The sequence below is a fragment of the Mycteria americana genome, chromosome 11, assembly GCF_035582795.1.
Source record: "Mycteria americana isolate JAX WOST 10 ecotype Jacksonville Zoo and Gardens chromosome 11, USCA_MyAme_1.0, whole genome shotgun sequence".
NCBI lineage: Eukaryota > Metazoa > Chordata > Aves > Ciconiiformes > Ciconiidae > Mycteria > Mycteria americana.
In genome coordinates this window covers 6,825,183-6,843,371 of record NC_134375.1, presented here as the reverse complement: position 1 = coordinate 6,843,371, position 18,189 = coordinate 6,825,183, and the positions used below count along the sequence as shown (strand labels likewise).

General features: G+C 45.4%; 1 protein-coding gene across 15 annotated transcripts in view; it reads right to left on the bottom strand.

The window, feature by feature from the left end:
- The window catches only part of C11H3orf18 (chromosome 11 C3orf18 homolog), a 49,185-nt gene that overhangs the window by 22,113 nt on the left and 8,883 nt on the right, over positions 1-18,189 (bottom strand). For 8 of the 15 annotated variants that reach the window (XM_075514070.1, XM_075514076.1, XM_075514069.1 and 5 more), the window contains one exon: positions 17,527-17,546. The exons of 1 other annotated variant lie outside the window; for it this stretch is intronic. In XM_075514070.1, the coding sequence (XP_075370185.1) occupies positions 17,537-17,546 (10 nt within the window). In that variant the 3' untranslated portion in view covers positions 17,527-17,536. Of the gene's footprint in view, positions 1-11,650; positions 12,165-14,748; positions 17,547-18,189 lie in introns of those variants that run through there. 6 more of the 15 variants (XR_012777454.1, XM_075514081.1, XM_075514074.1 and 3 more) reach the window with 5 other exon arrangements.

Genomic DNA, 18,189 nt, shown 5'->3' with positions numbered 1-18,189 from the left:
CCAACAGTGTGCACAAAGGGACATCCAGAGAGTTCACTAGGTAGGGTTGCTGATGCATGAACTGGAACTGAACCCAGCTTCTGCCCTCCAGCATTATTTTGAAGAAAACAGTCACACTCTTCTACATGGTGCAGCTGTGCACCACCTTATTGCAATACTGCCTTTATTGCCTCAGGTAGAGCCTGGCAGAGGGACTTAGGGACCCAGCAGCACTTAAGGCCGATGGGATGAAGAGCTGTTTAAGCATGCTGTTGTTACCTTTCATTTAACAAGTGAGAAAGGAGAAACAAAACGGGTAGAGCAAAGAGCTGCAAAAAATATTTCTCAGGTGGAGGTAGAAGAGCTTCTATAGCCAAAGCAGATTACCCCTGCTACGTCTAGATGAGAAGGAGAAGGCAATGGTAGAAATGCATTGTTCATCTATATACTCCTGCTTTCCTAGGCAAGCAATGATGTTGCTTTCCCAACTGCACTATTCTCAGCTATTTATTTTTTGGTAAGAATTACTGACAAAAGAGGATTCAGCCTCTGTCCAGCCAGGCTCAGTCCCCTCAGCCCCTCTCATCTTCTTCAGCCCTCCCTCCTGTGCAAGAAGGAAAGGAGGGCCAAGGTCTGGGGAGGCTGCAAATGCCTTTTTCAAGCAGATCAGCAAACTGGGAGCTGAACTCGGATCCTTGGCTAGGGTTTACCTCACACGCAAGCAAGACCCCCACCTCTCTCAATGTGCCTGGGATCCAGGTGCCAGCTGAGCTTCTGGTCAAGGTCTCTTCCCTCCTCTTCCTGCTTCGGGATGTGAGGGTGTAAAGGCTCACAGTCAGACTGCCACCTTCTCTGGCAGACAATGCCAGAGGAGAAACCTCAAGCAGAAGCAAGGAAAGTCATTGGTTTCCTATGTACCCTCAACAGCTCATGATCTTGGTTATTTCTTAGGGCGAACAAGTCAGATCAGGGCTCACTCCAACCACAGCAGGCACTAAGTAGAGCTTGGGGACAGGGAGGAGGCTGACTGGCAAGCCTGCTGATACAAAACTTGCAGTAGAGAAACCAGTGCTCAGGATCCAAGCAAAACCCAGGTCTGGGTGACTTCTTTCATCCTGTAGGAAACAGTGAGCCTCATGCAGGACCAGAGGCTGAGCGCCCTGAAATGGGGTCAGGGCATCTCTCCAGACAGTGCCTGTTCAGTCCAGTGATTAGGAACAAACTCTTGAGGGGCAGCTCCAGAGACAAATTCACTTGTTAAAGAATTTGTACCCTGATACTTGCTCTTTCAAGCATCCTGATGTAAGGCTCTCTTTGCTGTGGATTTGGGTCTCAGGATTAGCTTTGGTATCTGACGATATAGGAGCTCCAAATGAAGCTTTACCCTTGAATGGGGTGTTTATAACTTAGCACCACCACTTTGTTTCCCACCTCCTTCCTCCTCGGGCAAAGGAAGCCTACAAAGAGGGGAGTTCAGAGAGCTGAAGACATTGTCTTTGTCAGTTCGGATGAAAGTGGCCAACAAGGGGGGAAAGGTAGATACAGGTACCAACACACTCTGGCACCTGGAGCAATCAGCTCCTTTGGCCAAAAGCCTCAGAAAGCTGAGGAATGGGCAATGTAAGAGAATGGTTCAATAATGTTTATAAAGTATGGTTATGCTTCTAAATGCCTGCTGTGTCCCAGACTCTTCCAGCTGATATAAACAATAGCAAGCTGTCATGCCTGATTCTCTCTCACCATTTCAGCCGTGCAGGTAGAGGAGAATCCGTAACAAGATAAGGAAAGACAGACAAGTTTTCTTTCCCATTCGATGGAAAAATAACCTGTTGGATTATCATTTGGAAACTGTGGAAAGTGCCAACATGAGCAACGAGAGGCCAGTGAATCCCAGCTCTACACTGACCGAGGGCCTGAAGAAAAAGAGAGGAAGACCAAAGAAGCAGCCACAGGTGAGGGCACATCATCCTAAGAGGCTGCTTGAGAATGCTATGGCATTAGCCTGATAGGATTTGCAGGCAGTTCTGGGAAGCGGCTCACTAACCGCAAAAGCAAGGAAGCAAGGGAAACCGGGGTGTTCTGTAGTAAATATTATTGCTATTCAGGAAAGCAGCAGTATGTGCACCCTGTGACATCTCAGCCACTGGCTTCAGAGGTGCCTCTAATGTGGCAGGCCATGATGATTCAGGCCAGGAAATGCCATGAGAGAAGCTAGCCAGGTCTCTGTTCCAGTCTAGAGACTTTCAGGTGCCATCACCCTCTGCTTCTGCACCAGTAGTTAGACAGAGCGGAGAAGGCCAAGGCCTTTTCTCTCCCCATTCCAGGCACTATGGTCAGAGTCCTGGGAACTTCATTTCCCCAGACAACGGTGTAGGGGTATTGCTGGCCATCTTCTAATGCATTTTGCAGCTGGAAAAGCAGAGACAACCAGGTATTTAGTGGTCTGGGTGCTATTATTGGTGTAAGACAGTCTAAGACATATTAGAATGGGAGGCTGTAAGTTGTTCCAAGGATCATCCTGCTTAAATGATTTTCTCCTTTTATCCCAGGAGGAGGCTGTGGGACCATTGCCAGTGAAGAAACCACGAGGAAGGCCAAAAGGAAGCAAGAAAGTGCCTGCTGTATCTGGACAAATGGTAAGAGTAAATGGTTTATATTCTTTTATGGAGGAGAGAGAAGCTGGCTGTCCCTTCTTGAAGCATTGCTAGAGGGACAAGCAGGGAGGACATCTCTTAGCTTAAAGATAGACAGTGAAAGTTGCCCCTAATTCAGCTCATCTTTCATTGCCACTGTTGGACAAACCAGTTATTGTGGTTTTAGTCCTAACTCACCTCCCAGCCTTCCTGTGTTGCCACTGCCTGTTTAGCAGCTTCCTTCTAGCGTTTCTCCTCCACCATTGCCAAATAATCACAATGATCATAGTCTGGCAGGCATTTCCTCCTCAACTGTCTTCTATCCCCAGCTTTTGCCTTTTCTGCTACTTGTCTTACAAGAACTTATTCAGAGGTCACCTTGGCCAGGTTTAGTGTATTAGTCACAGTGCCAGCAAATATGAAAGCTGAAAATATTTTTTTCCCTTTGTTTTCAATAAAGGTAGGACCTTCTGCTGGGAAAAGGCCAAGAGGGAGGCCCCGCAAGTGGGTGAGTACAGTGTGTAGTCCTTTTCCTCTTCTCCAGTCACAGATCGTGGGGGATTTTCAGTTGCGTTGGCTCTTTTCAGGCTCTCTATCTGCAATGAGATTCTTTCAGCCTAGGTGGCCTGGAAACCTAACACATTAAGGGAACCTCTGACTCCCTTTCCAGTGACCCCTAAGATTCAGCTCCTGAAGAATTCTGAGCCCAGGAGAGCTGCTGTACTTAATTCAAGACTTATTTAAGACTTAATTAGTTTTCCACAGTACTTTCCCAGACTTGGAATGTCAGACCAGAGATTCCATCCTTTCTCGGGCAGAGGCGTTGTCTTCCCAAGAGTCTTGAAAGAGTGAAGTGATTGCTTAGCATGTCGGTTTGTCTCAAAAGAAGAAACTTAAAATTAAGCAAAAAGTGAAATTTGCTGAATGACGAAACTTTGAATCCTGCCAGCAGGAGGCTCTTTTATGCAGCAAACAAAGGATTAGTAAGAATCAGTAGATGAAGATAGAACATTTCAGATGTGAAAAAAAGATGAAAGCTTTTAATCAATAAGGCTATTCAGTCCTGTGAACAATTAATGGCATGTTATCTATCATTAGGAGTGATTAAAAAACCCCACAACAACCACAAACCATTATTTGGTGTGTATCTGTTACCACAAAAAATTCTAGACCAAACCTAAGCTGTGCACTTGCTGCAGGAATCCATAGAATCCATAGGTTTGTTCTACCGCTGCAGTGCCACAGGAGTGCTTAGGATGGAAAGAGACACTGTCTGGTTCAGCAGAAACAGAGGGATAGAGCAGTCCGTGAGGGCTACGCAGGAGGCTTGGAAGGAAATCTTCATCAGAGAGGAAGTGCCGGGATGTGGGAGAGATTAGAAGACTTCTCTGACATGACAGCGACCTTGGCATACAAATATTTCTTGGATAGTGGTGGAGGGCAACTGTCTGCAAACCCAGTGCAGAACTGAATCTCCCAGACAAGAGATCTACTCCATAAATCTGTCCAATTGCTGTTTCTTCTTTGAAATCCAGATGAGAAGGTCACAGTCTAGGTCAGCACATAGCTTTTGCTAAAAACCTGTTGCTTTTTCTAAGCCCATTTCTATTATGTTATTTAAATACACTGTAAGGAAATCTGGTATGTTACCAGTGCTTAAAGCAATCAGCTCTGCAAATTGGGATCCTCAAGCTCTATGGAAAAGCATTGGAGGCAGAAATGGCTGTGTCTTAGAGATCAAAACGTCTTACCCAGTGTGTTCTGCTGCTGTCATTTGTGGGCTGACAAATCTCAAAGAGAAGCAGGAGGACCTAGAAGGACATGAATAAAGGACAGCGTTCTCCCTTTCAGTAGTGCAAGGGTGCCATGGCCAGGTTGTTGTGAAAAGCCCAAAGTGCCTTTGGAGGAAAAAGAAACATCTCAGGGCTGCAAAGTAGAAAAAGAAAAAAAAGATTTTTTTTTTTTTTTTAGATTGGCTTTGTTTCTTTTAGAGAGGAAGAAGTGAGACAAGGAAAAAATACAAAGCAGCAGCAAATTAGGAGAGAAGATGCTCTTTCATGAATTAGATGCAAGCAAGCAAGAAAAATGACTTGAACATGTATAGCTCAGAGAGATATATAGTAGAGCCATGCGCATTGGAGAGATATCAGAAGGGATAAGGGGCACAGCCAGTCCTAGGTCTTGATTCCCTTTCAAGGACAGAGTGGGTCAGAAGGAGCTCAGATTCTATGGGGAAGATGTTGTTTTCCTGCCCAAAGACTCTATAAGCAGGGATACATAGATTGCTCCCTGGACCAGATGAGCAGCATAGTTCTGTTTAAGCAGAGTGTCCAGGACAAAAGGGACTGTGAGAAGGGAGGCATCATTATCTGCTGATAGAGAACAGAGCTGAATGTTGCTGAGCTGGACTGAAAATGCTGGGTAATACAGCTAAGTGTGAGACACAGCGTCAGCCTGAACTAGGGCTGGGGACAGGGAGGGACTGGTATGGCCAGAAACCATACCTCTGACTCCCCAGCTAACATGGATTGAAGATAACTTTATAAAGTGAGAGACAGTATAGGTGTTTCCTGAAGGATCATGATTGCAGGGTTCTCCCTGCTCTGAGAATTTGTCCTGGATGAGAGGGTTTCTCACTCCTTCATGGAAGAACTGGGTGGTGGCAGTGTACTCTTCAGATGTGGTTGAGACTGTTTGAACAGTCTCAATTGCTTTGCAACAAAATTTCAGACAGACCCCTGAGGCAAAGAGATGGAAGTTTCAGGGGGCTCAGAAGCTGACCCTTAGAAGTTACTCTGAAGTTGCAACCCAACTAGAAAGCAGTAGCTAGGAGAGGAGGATTTGTGCTAAAAAGAAGCACTGATGAGAATAGAGCAACATCACATGGCATACTCTCACCAGGTGAAGTAGGGTCAGGGACTGGTGTCCAGATGGTTGCATGAGGGCTAGCAGACAATCTGAGCGGTGTGAGCGTCCTTCCTTGGGAGCAGTGAAAGGCGGCAGGGCTTTGCAAGTAGGTTCGAAGCAGTCTGGGTATTGCTGAATTTGAGATGGGGTAAGAGGGATATTCATCAGCAGGTGCAATTTGACCTGGCCATGTGCATGAGAGGAGGCAGAGATTGAGAAGAGAGGGGGAAGGAGGCCTAAGCTACTACCTTGTCTTGGACAATGGTACAAATGGATGTGTCCTGTATGTGTAGCCATGAACTACAGTGGGTGAATGCAAATAGAGAGGCCAAAGGACTCCAGAGGAGCTGGCAGGCAGTTTCTGGCAGTAGTTTACGCATTCCTCATCTAATCTGAAATAGGCAAGTTTAACCCTCAGGAGTGCTAGACTGCCTTTCTGCTTCCTGCCTGGTAAGGGAAAGAGCAGGCAATGAAATTCTGTGGGAGGAATAGATTCAGTCCCAGCTTCTGCTGTTGCCCTGATGCAGTCTGAACTGGGGCAGAGAAGCCTTGGCTCTGTTGTGGCGTTCAGGAAAGCCAAAAAAAGTGAAGTACATACTATATAAAGCTGAGGATCCTATGCAGGACAAGCCTGAGAGAGGGTTTCAGAGCAAGGGACAGTTTATAAAACACCTGCTGGTAGGGCTGTCTTGTGGTTAAACTGACAGTAGTAGTGATAGAGGAGATGGCTTCAACCCTGCTTTGTAGGTATTTGGTGTGCCTGACATGGCTGCAGAGTGACACCCCACCCCTTCCCCTTGGGGACAGGCTCCTGCAATGGAAAAGGAAATGGGGGCAGCCAGGCAGTGTTGAGAACATGCTCTCCAACATCTTGTGGGGCACAGACACCCATGTGTGTGCTGTCAAAAGCTGACTTCTGAAATAAAGTTAGCTGGAATAGTTTTCCTGTCCTATGTTCTCTTTTTTTTTTTTTTTTGTGGGTAGAAGTGCAATTTCAAAAAAAATTTTTCTGTGGAAATTCTTATTTTTCTGTAATGATAATCCAATTAAAACACTTGCTTATAAATTCAGTTGGTATTTTATTCTTCCTTGAGACCTTTATGCCACACGGAATAAGCAAGACAACAGTTTGGAGCACCCTGATAGCTTCCAGGATCTACTAATAGTGGTATTGAATGTCTGGTATCCCTCAGCTCTGTGTGTACCTATGCTGCTTCTTATTTTTTTAGAATCATAGAATAATTTAGGTTGGAAGGGCCCACTGGAGATCCTTTGGTTCAAACCACTGCTCAAAGCAGGTCTAATTGGATCAGGGTGCTCAGGGATTTGCCCAGTCTATAAACACCTATAGAATGCTAGAAATAATTTATAGCCATCTCTCATCTATAACAGGCTGCAAATGAGGTCAGAAAAGACTCTTCCAGCCATTCTCTTCTGTAACAGATTGTAGTTGCTGCAGTTCTAGGGTTGGGCTTGGGGTTTTGTGGTTAAATTAACTGAGTTGTGTGCCAGAGCTGTAAGTTAGGGTGTTCGTTAATATAAACAATGAGCTGCATAGTAATTTGTAAAAAAAAAAAAAAAAAAAAAAAAAAAAAAAAAAAAAAATCTTGAATACATGCCAATTTATTGAAGTTAGAACGTTTTGTACACTGGCTCCTTTTTCTTTTTTTCTTTTTTAATGTTTCAAAATGTGTCATTCTAACTTTGGTTAGTGAAGCATTCGGATGTTTCAGTTAAAAATTAATTTGTTTTAATAGCTGAGGAGTTTTTGGGGGGCAAAACCAAAGCAGAAGAAAACGAACAGCCATTTGTTTTTTAATTTTTGATGGACAAAATGTTTAGTTGTTCAGGACAGGAAAATATCCTGAAATATAGAAAGTGTTCTTAAGGATGAAAAAATTTCTCCACAGCTGCCTAATGGGGAGATTTTTTCAAAGTGTGGGGCCGTGTGTCTCATAAGACTGGTAATATGGTGGCTTATTATGGATTCTGACAAGCACTCAGAGATGCTTGTGAATGTGTGTGGACGCTACGTGCACTGGCGCTTGCTCTTGCATGTGGTTGGATATAGGAAGTGGTGGCAAATGGGCAAGCTTTCAGGGCTGCACAGTCTTATTTAAATAACACTGATCAAAGGCTTTTTGCTTTCCATTTACTTTGTGTATTTGCAATTTTGTCTCGTTACCTAATTTTATGTGTGTGTGTGTGTATGTTTGTTTTTGGTGTTTTTCTTTGTAGCCTCAACTAGTGGTCCAAGAAGGAGTGTCTCAGGAAGAAAATCCTCAGGGAAGCAGTGACTTGAATTTGAGCTCGGCGCCAGCCACACAAGGTTTGAAATTAGATAATCATAATTACATGAGACTAAACTGTGCAGCCATCCTCCTGGCAAACCATGCATGTACCCCCAAAGCTCTAGCACTGGCTGCAATCATTCTGGTAAATCCTACAAACAGAGGAGAATTTGGAAGGCTTCCAGGCACATTACAACAGGCGGGGTAGCACATTCCTTCCATCTAATTCAGTTGTGACTACTTCAGCAGAAGTGGAGGCCGAAAAGAGGGATGGGAAGAGAATCTGTATCTTTGTCTTTCCAAGAAGTCATGTATCTGAGGTTCTGGTCACTGTTACAGGTATGGCTCAGTGGAATTGTCTGCCTGTGTTAATGTAGAAAGTGAAAATAGTCTATCATGAATGTCTTACCTTACTTGAGAAAAAAAAAAAAAAGAGTTGAAGATCCCTTGACATTTGGGACATCCTAGTATTCTGGATTAACTCCAGCATGCCTCCATGATAGTCTTGCTCCCTCCTTCCTGGCTTGTACTCTAAGGCAGTGCTCTCTGTTAGTGGCTGGCACACTAGCAGAGATGCTAGGGCATCAGCAGCACAGAGAATGATGACATTGGCAAGTTTCTATATAGGGCTGCAAAGTTATCTAAGCTTCTCTGAGATGAGATGCCAGATAACTGTTATCACTGTCGTAGGAACTTACAGATGCACCACCCAGAGCCCCAGCCTCACTACAACCCTGGGAAAGTGCAAATCCAGGTCCAGCCTGTACCATTCAGGGCCATTTCTGAGGCAGATGCCAGGAAAACTTGCATGCAGCTGAGTCCTACCTTCAGTGAGCATCGTAGAAAGCTATTCATTAAATATTTTCCCTCGAGTGGGAGGAGGAAGGGGCCAGCAACCCAGGAGAGGCAGATGTTGCCTTGTTTTGCCATGTGGTCAGCACAGCTGCTCCCTCATCCCACTGCCGTTAGCGCTGTTGAGTGTGGCGTGCAAAGCAAGCTAACTGACGCTGGGCAGCCAAACCCAACCTCAGGTTCTTAGAAAGTCCCTGGAAATGCCACATGATAAAACGCCAGAGTAGTTAACCTCAGTTGCTCGATTCAATTTCCTCTCAGGCTCCTGCTCCCGTATCATTTCCTGCCACCAAGTTGTGCGATGACATCAGCAGAGCCGCAGGCTCGCGGATGATGAGCTCACCTCCGGCCCAGTCGCTGCCTTTTTGTAGCACTCTTAAGCATCGCCCAAAACCACAGCCTATGTGGGCACTTTCTTCTTCCTTTCAGTTTGAGTGGGACCTAGGGCACTGACATGAGGAATATGTTTCCCTCCTGTCGCAATGAGGTAGAACCAGATGTGACAGGATAAGCAGATGCTGCGGTCAGTGGGAGACAGCAGTGCAGCACGTGATACTGCAGCGCAAACTGCTCTGTGTCTGCACGCTTAGTGCCAGGGATGGAGAGGGGGGTTTTACTGTTGGGGAAGGTGTGCACTTCTGTAAGAAAAAAACCCAGCCAGCTGAAAATCAGTGGGGATAAGCATGTACAGTATGAAACCTGGCAGTCCTCTGGAAGATTTCGTAACAGTTGTTATTCGCTCAGGAGCTTGAGATGGAGTGGTAACCCTGTCTTAGAAACTTCTGACAGGGAGACAAGGGAAAGAGGAGACTTACTATTCCGACTTACTGGAAACTATAGATCCTGTGGCTTGTTTGCAAGTGAGATGCAGCTGTCACAGCTTTCAGACAGGTAGTTTCTGGATGAACCCATTCTATGGGTCTGGGTTTCACTTAGAGATACACCTGCAAGCTTTTGTGCTACTCAGGCAGGAGGCTACTGCTCTGAGATTTGCTAGCAGGAGTCTACAATCACATAATAATCTTCTGCTATAGGCAGAGCCAGAGATTTTGGGGTTCATTGGTTTGCTTTTTCCTTTCAGGTTAGGATTTTTTAGCTGCTGTGCTAGAGGGATAGCATGGGAGGTGCTTGCTCATCCTGCAGGTTGTATGCTGTACAGCTGTGAGTGGGAAAGAGATCCGCCCTGAGCTTCACGTCTGCAGCATTAAGGAAGAATTGCTGAAACAAACAGTGACTGAATCCCTGCTTTTCAGTCAGTCTGTCATGGGGAGAATCAAGAAATGGGAAGAGCCAAACTAGAAACATGCAAGACTCACAAGCCTGCCATGGGGCAGAGAGCTGCTTGAAAGCGAGCTGATGTTCTTCCATGGCCTTTGTAGCTGGGGATCCAGCTCTGGTTTTCCCAGGGCACTGGTTATGGGTTATCCAGGAGCAGGCAGGGGTTTGTTAATGGCTCAGGCTTTATTGTGTTGCTACCTGCAGATGCTGCCAATCACAACTCAGTTGTTGAAGTTTTCTGTTTGTGGGGGCCAAGAAGCATCTGTCTTCTCTTCCATAAGTACCACTACCGAATGACTGATGAAGCTGACTTCAAAGCCTCCTAAGCCACAAAAGCAACCTTGGTTTCTTTTAATAACCTTGCTTGGCTAATGGAGTATACGTGTGAGAGGGCAAGAGTTTGCTTTATGGCAAAATTTCCAAGACCCAGCCCAAAGCCAGAAGCAGCCTTGGGATCTTGCTCCTTTTTGTCTTGTCTTTCCTTCCCTGTGTTCTTCTCAGTACACTGAGAGATGGAACAGCTGCAAACTCCTTCGTCTCACTTTGTTCCCTCTGCTGCCCCAATGGTCACCTCAGCTTTCCTGAAACCAAGGGGTTAGCAGCAGATCAGAGCAAGCCTGTGTAGCCAGACACGTTCCCCACTCTGAGACAATTTCCAGACCTTCTGTGTGTCTACTTTCCTGATGTTTATGGCATTGGGTAAGGCACTTCTGGTCCTTTGTGTCTCATGAGGATCCAGGGCGGCAGTTGGAAATACATATAACTGCTCACAGCAGAGGTTGATCATGTGTGTTTGCATAGCAGAAGCCAGAAAATTTCACAGAGACTATAACTTCTGGGCTCTCAATAGCCTCACGCTGAGGCCTGCTGCCAGGGAAGCCATTTGTGTCAGGCTTTAGCCTGGAGCTGGTACAAGAGCAATGGGAATGTTGTCGTGAAGACCTTTGGTTGTTTGGGAATGAATCCTTGCCACCTTTTAACCTTGCACTGACACTGTAATGGGGCATTTGGGCAGCTAGGCTCCTGGACCCAGAGCTCTAACCTTCCCTCTCCCATGATCTTTCCCTTTAGGCATCACTGGAAAAGATGGTTCCAGGCCTGGCAAAACTACTGGTCTTAGGAGATCTCTGAGTAACATCCCTGCCACAGCTCAGTAGTATGCCACCTGTTCGTGTCGTGCTGAAGCTGGAGGACTGGAAAGCAAACAGGATTTTTAATGTCATATTTCAAATTCTTCCTTTGTGGTAATATTGGCCAAGCTTTCTCTCCTGTTGTCTGCTGGCTTACCCCAAACATCCAAACAGGGACTTACAGGAAGAAATGGCAAATGCCTTGTTGGGGAGATGCCTTTCACAGTTTGTAGTATATCTTTGTGAGGATATTAATCTTTCTTGAAAATACTTGGATAACGTGGTGCCTTGCCCTGCCACAAACAGCAATAGTTCAACAGAAAGATAGTGTTGACTCAGTAATGCAGATACAGTAAAGAAAACCTATTTACACAGCTAATTGCTGAACTTACATATCATACCACCTCTGGTAGATTGATGGAGTAGTCCCAACAGTTATGTTTTGCTCAGTTGCCCATAGGGATTGCATCTTCGAGTCCTTCCTTTACTATATCAGAAAGAAAAACCTTCATGGCATTTCCCACTTACCTAATGATGTTGCTCAGTAACTTGGATGCTTTAGAGGAAAGTTCGCACCCTGATGTCCTGGGGATTGATTCTGAAATTTTTATCCTAGCATTATCAGCTCGGGGCCATCTCCTGTAACTGACTTTTGGCCTGGTGGCACTCGCCCTGATTTTGATAGCACCTCTGACTGCACAATGTTTACAAGCTTAGTCACAGCCACTGGATTTCATCACTTCAAAGGAGTGTCTGTAAAGAACCAGTTACACAAAGGTTGCTTCCTTGCAGAGCCTCAGGATTCAATTTAAATTAGTTATATCTTCAGTCCATAATGTGCGTATGTGGGGTCCTCTAGTGTTGCAGCTATGCAAATAAAACCTTGCTGATACAGTTTAGTTTGGGGAGACAGCAGTAGCCAGTTGGTCTGAGATTGTTGCTGGCTGCTCTCAGTCTCACATTGTATGCAGATTTGTGCTTTTGGTGTCAGAGCTGATTTTGCTAATTCTGAGGAATTGAGGGTATTTCCAATATCCAGTTGCAAACAGTGAAATCCCAGTGGTATTTTTCCATTTCATGGATGCTCTGCCTGCCTATTAAAGGGACAAAGTAGGTACTTCAATTATCTCTGACAAGATGTAAAATTGGCTAGCTTTACAGTGTTAAATATTTAAACAGAACATAATTGGCTTTAAATTTATGGCAGTGCATAGCAGAAACCCATGAAATGGCAGTACATATTGAGCTCATTTATTATCCTTTCATCAGAGGTCTGTTCCCTTAGCAGGTATTTATTTAACACAAGAAAATGTATGCAGAATTAAGAGGAAGGGCTGATCAGAGAGAGATAATAGGGGGAAAAAAAAGGCTTTTTCCTTCTACGTCATTTTGTCCAGTCCGCCCAGTTTAGTAGTGATCAGAGTCCCGATCCTGTTAATTCTGTGTGTTGTCTGGTTTGCCCTAACAGTAGTTTCTTATGTATGGAGTTTGGTGGTCTCAGCAGAAAACTGCATCACAGATAACCTTTGTGCCTCCTCTACCACGTAGCATAGAAATCAAAGATTAAATGGATTAGATCACAGGGACTGACCTAAATCTTATGCTGTAGGGTAAGGTGTGCTGCTAGGTATGGGAAGAGTTTGACCCCCTTCTCCTGCTTTGTGGATAAATCCAGGTGGGACGTCATGCATGCAAATCTGTAACTGTTGATGGTTACATGAGAAGCTACAACAGTGTTCCTCTGAATTCAGGTTAGGGAGCTGCTCTTCTTCAGTGGACACACAAGTTCAGTTGCAGTTCATGTCTGCATTCAAAGGCCATTCCAGTGGCAGACCAAGATATTTTACAGACTTCTTTACCTGATTTTCAGGTGAGTTGGCAGGTTTAGTACTCTGCTTGCAAGGCTGTACTGCCTATTTAATTAACCCCTATTACCTGAGAGTAATAGCTGTTACAATGCGAGACTGGAATCTCAGCTTCTCCCAAATAGATTGGGGATTGCATCTGTAAGAGACTCAAGCTTTTCTTATTACCTCAGTCAGACCTTTCTCAGCTGGTGGCATGGAGTAGGGATGGAAACTGCCTCAGCTAGATAGTAAATCCATTTGCTTTAGGTCAGCAGTATTCCTCTAGGAATTCCTCATTCAAAGTACTTCTCTTAAAAAAAAAAAAAAAAAAATCGTCTTTGCTACCTCTTAATACTCTGTTGGGAAGCCACAGTAGAAAACATGTCTCCATAAAAATGTAAGTGCTCGAGGAGAACAAGCAGAATTCCACACTATTAGGAGCTACTCTGTGTGTAGTTGAAATCCCAATCCATAGCTTCAGCTTCCATGTTTATGCAGAGACTTGGAATGAAAGTCAATGCCTATTAAAGGTGGGCAGAATTCCAGCCATCTTCAGAGAGCTAGGATCTCACACTGGATTACCTGGATTTTCTTTTTTGAAATTATAAACACTTCTTATTTCCCATATAGTTAGTTACCTTTTCTGTGTAGCCAAATCCTACCTCTAAGCAAATGCATTTCAAGTGTTTTTAAGCACAGACAGTTTTGGTCTGACTCAGTCAAAAATAGGAGGTCATTACAGTTAGATCAAAACACAGGAGATTAAGGAGGTTTGTTATCTAGCAAAGTTTGGAAGATTCTCATAAATGGTTTTGGTGAAGGCATAAAGAGTGTTGGCAACTTGCAAATTAGCCTTGGAGTTTGTTTTTAATAAAGGTATAAAACGTAGCACCTCAGGCTTCTGCTTCGCCTTCTCCATGTACAACCACCTCAGCACACATGCATGTCACCAGACAAGGTGAGTTTCTCTTTATCTGGGTTGGAGTTTTGGGGATTATAAAACAAGATTTGGTCATTCGGGAGCACCCACAGATCTATGTGAAAAGAAGTAGTAATGAGCATGAGGAATCACACATGGAGGAAAACAGACAGGCCCTTAAACCCAAATGTTGGTACCTAATTCCATCCTCTTGTATATCTTATAGTACCTCATAAGTGGCTTGATTGGAACACAGGCCGATTCTCCTTCACGTGTACATCCAGAAGTCTCCACAGCTGTCTGTTTATGCCCCACATTGTTCTGTGTGTCATACAACTATTTAGCTTTTCATACAGTTAATTCCATTCCTGTGCATAGCCTCTTCAGTTAATCTGACAGCTTTCCTAACTGGTCCCAAGTTTTGGGTCTGTGGGCCAGAAGATGAGGCAGAAAGCAAATCTGAAATACACCAACAATATCACCATGGAGCTACCGATGCTGCTGCCCACAATGTTCACCCCAGCGTGGGCAGGCTATCGTGGACAGAGCTGCAGGTGAGCTGATGAACCCGTAGTTTGTCCTGAGAATTCAGCTGGTTAAAGGATAATATGGCAAATAGGCAAGTTGGAATTTGTCTTTCTGCATTCTGGATGCCTAGGATCTGCTAGGCTGGAAGCTCCTGCCTTCCTGAAGAGGTCTGAGTTTCCATGCTGTGGAGCACTAAACCTTGACCCCTGCAGAGCTTGTCCTTCCAAGTTTTTCACACTTACTTCAGTCTTTGAAAGAGTAGGGGAATTCACTGCATGCAAATTACCGACAGGTACTGAGGATACACTCCAGCAGTTTTCGGTGGAAAATGCAAATGATGGGAGGGGGTGGGGGGGGAGGGAAGACAATCACACTAGATTTCATGTAAATAGTTTAATTATATTTCAATGCTTAAAACACAGAAACACTTGAATTAAATTACATCATAATGCTTCTGGTAAATTGTACATATACTTCCAAGAACTGTGAGAAGAGGCGCTATTGAACTAAAAGAATACTCCAGTACAAGCCCAGCAAATACCCGTAATATTCTTTTAGTCTTGTTATCTGTACTTCTTTAATCTAAGGGCAGTCATCACAGGACAAAGCCGACCATTACAGGAAGAATGGTTAAAGAGAACTCCTCCGTAGGTGTGTTTGTTATACAAGATATATCTCAGCATTAATGTGGAACAAGGTGCATGTTTTTGCACCTGAGCTGGCAGATGCACTGCTTGGCAGCTGCCTGTGCAGCACATGGAGTTGGGTAAAGAGCACAAAGTAGGCTGTTGGTTTGAGGAAACAGCTCAGCTTACACTTGCCTTTTATTGAGTTTAAAACAACAAATGAAGTTCCAATCCTAAGAGTTCTAGGGGAAACGTTGTGATTTCGGACAGCCACGCACCCCTGCTGCCGCTTGCATCCCTGTCCTGCTGCAGAGCGCAGGAGTGTGACAGGCAGCGATGTGCCAGCTGCTGAAGGGAGAAATCTGATGTCACTGTGGCTGGCTGCCCTCAGTGAGCACTTGGAGGAGATGGTAAGTGTGTGCGTGTGTCTGGTGGGATGTATTTGCTTCTCAGCTGGTCACGTAGGCATAACCTCTGGGAAGACCCATGGATAAGTGTCCCAATTCTAAGGACCTAAGCCAGATTACACTGAGTATTTGTACCCATGCACCTTCAGTATCCCTAGAGTGCAAACACCAGCAGCAACCAGCAGCCTGGGAGTGCCTCCTGCCAGATCTCCTGGGTATGGAGGATGGGCTGTTTTCCACAGGTGATGACACTCCTAGCCCTAATACACTCCCAGAACTCCCTGGTTTTAAAAAGAAAGAGGGATACTGAAAAATTAAAGCAACGTAGCCCTGCAAAACTGCCATGAGGGAAGCTGTGTCAGTGAAGGAGGGAAGGCTGGTAAGGAACTGTGCACTGCAGGGGTCAGTGGCACATGCCCAGGAAAGAGTCTGCATTTAATGAATATGGAAAAAAAAATCACAGTGGGGAAGAAAAAAGATTTGGGACAACAAAAACTAACTGGCAGGTCCAAACTTGCATCAAAGCGCGTGATACCTGAATTGCCACTCGGTGAAACATCTCCTTGCATAAAGCCTGCCTTTAGACCTGCATTCAAATTTTGGCTTGCCCTGATTCCCTTTTGACTGGTGCTGTGGATGTAGCATGATCTGACTGACAAACGCATGTGCTGCAAAAAAAATCAAGAAGTGATCAGTGTGTGGCTGGGCACTGATGCCTGTATGCAGGATCCGCTGCTGGCCCCTGGCTGCTGTGCTGGCCTGCAGCACTCAGGGCTGGTGGCCACCAAAAGGCTCTGCAGAGGACAGCCCCCATGCCACACTGCAGCATGCCAAGGTGGCCAGAGACCCCTTCGCACTCCCTCCCTCCTGCAGCCCTGAAGGACGCATAGGCAGAGAGATGCTTCAGGGTTACAGGGCTTACCTGTCTAGTCCCACCTTCTGCATTAGCAGGTAACATGAGCAGAGGCTAACACAAAGCTCTGTGTTTCCTTCAGCAGGAAGAAGAGAAGGCTCTGCCTGCAGCTCCTGGCAGGTAAGGAAGTATGAACCAGCTGTTCAGTCACCTCTGGGGGCAGACATGGGGCTGCTGTAATGTTGAGCCAATACATGTTTTTCCTTATTTATAAGAAAATATTTCAAGGCTTAATCTTTTTTCTGGATAACACTCTGCACTGTAGAAACTTCCCTGAGCCAAAGCAGGAGGGGGATATATGGTATCGGAACACCAGTTCTACATGACTCCCCTCTGTGGCCCAAGCACCATTATTCCTAGCTCCGTGGCAGGGAGTCACATAGCCAGACGTTGACACCCCCTGCCTCTAGCTGTGTGAATTCCCCTCTGCCTATATGGCAGCCCTAATTTGGGATATTCAGCCACTTCCTCAGTTAAGATGTAATCAGCCAAATGTTCCCCATTTCACTTTTTAAAGCTAGTGAATTCCCCATGCTTCAACATCACCCCGGGCGCACATTTATCAGCGGCCCACGTGCCACAAGAGGGATAAGCCCATGGTATGTGTTTTCCCTGGCGTGCTCCAGATTACCACTCAGCTAGGGGAGTCAGCTCTCCTTGCTCAAAGGAGCTTTGCCACCAGTCACCCCTTCAGGATCTGCCAAAGCTGCGGTCACTGTACAGAGAGGCTCATTCATTGCTTTCCTTGGGGTCTGGTGGCACAAAGCCAATGGGGAAGCTCTGTGAAACATGCACCTCTCCTCCTTCCCTGATCCAGAGAGCACATGCATGTGCTCTGACAAGTTAATCTACAACAAAGCAGGTACTGTTCCTAAGCTCGCAGCTTGGTAGATGGTATCAGTCAGCAGCAGCCCAGAAACTGGAGCTCAGGACCTTTTAGTGGTAACAGATGCACCAAAAAATCACCACTGCCATCACAAAGGGTTTGCTTCCCAAAGTGACGACAGTTCCCAGTGCTTGTGCCCATTTGTAACACAAACCAACGGGGTGACCAGCTGCGCTCAGTGGATCGGCCATGCTTGCGGAAAGTCACTGGTTTGTTGGCTTCATCCTCCCCAGTTTTCAGCACGATCCCAGAGCAGTGGCAGGTATTGTTCATGCATTGATGGCATTGGCAACGTCTGTGAACACAAGACGGCTGGGTCTCTGGAGGGCTCCTTGACTTGTCAGCAGAATCTGCATTGAAGCAGTGAAAGATGAGACCCAGCAAGTCTGCCTTTGCTCAGGTGTGTGTGCTTGGGCACAGACTGCACGGTATTGTAACTAGATTCCGCCCCTTACTAAGGGGAGGCTGGCTGACTAACATGGCATTAACAAGGCTGTGACAGAAAAGTACAACAGGCCAGAGAGCAAGTCAGCACATCCATGCCAGTTTAAAATCCCCACATCACTGGATTAGTGGGTCTCCTATTTATATATACAAGGCAGCATGAAAAGACTTGAAACATCAAGAAGGCCTGGAAACATGCCATAGACTGAACTTTGGCTGTTGTTTTAGACTCTCCCTCTCTTATTAAGTTAAGCCTTTAAACTTGGGTACTTTCCGAGCAGAGGTATCTGTGCATTAGCAAGCTCTGGAGGGATCTGAGGTATCCTGCTGGCCAGTCCCTATATAGGAAGGATCTGTTTGTACTGTGCTAAGTTTAACTCTGGGCTTGTCATTTCCCCCCTTTAATACCTGAAGGGAAGTCTTCTATGTACGCTAATAGAGGGATCTGATGTTTTCCCAGTATGCGCTACTCAGAGGACAAGTTCCTTTGCTTCTATACAACAGTATTTCTTGCTTTCCCAAACCAGTGTATGGAATATGTTGACTGTT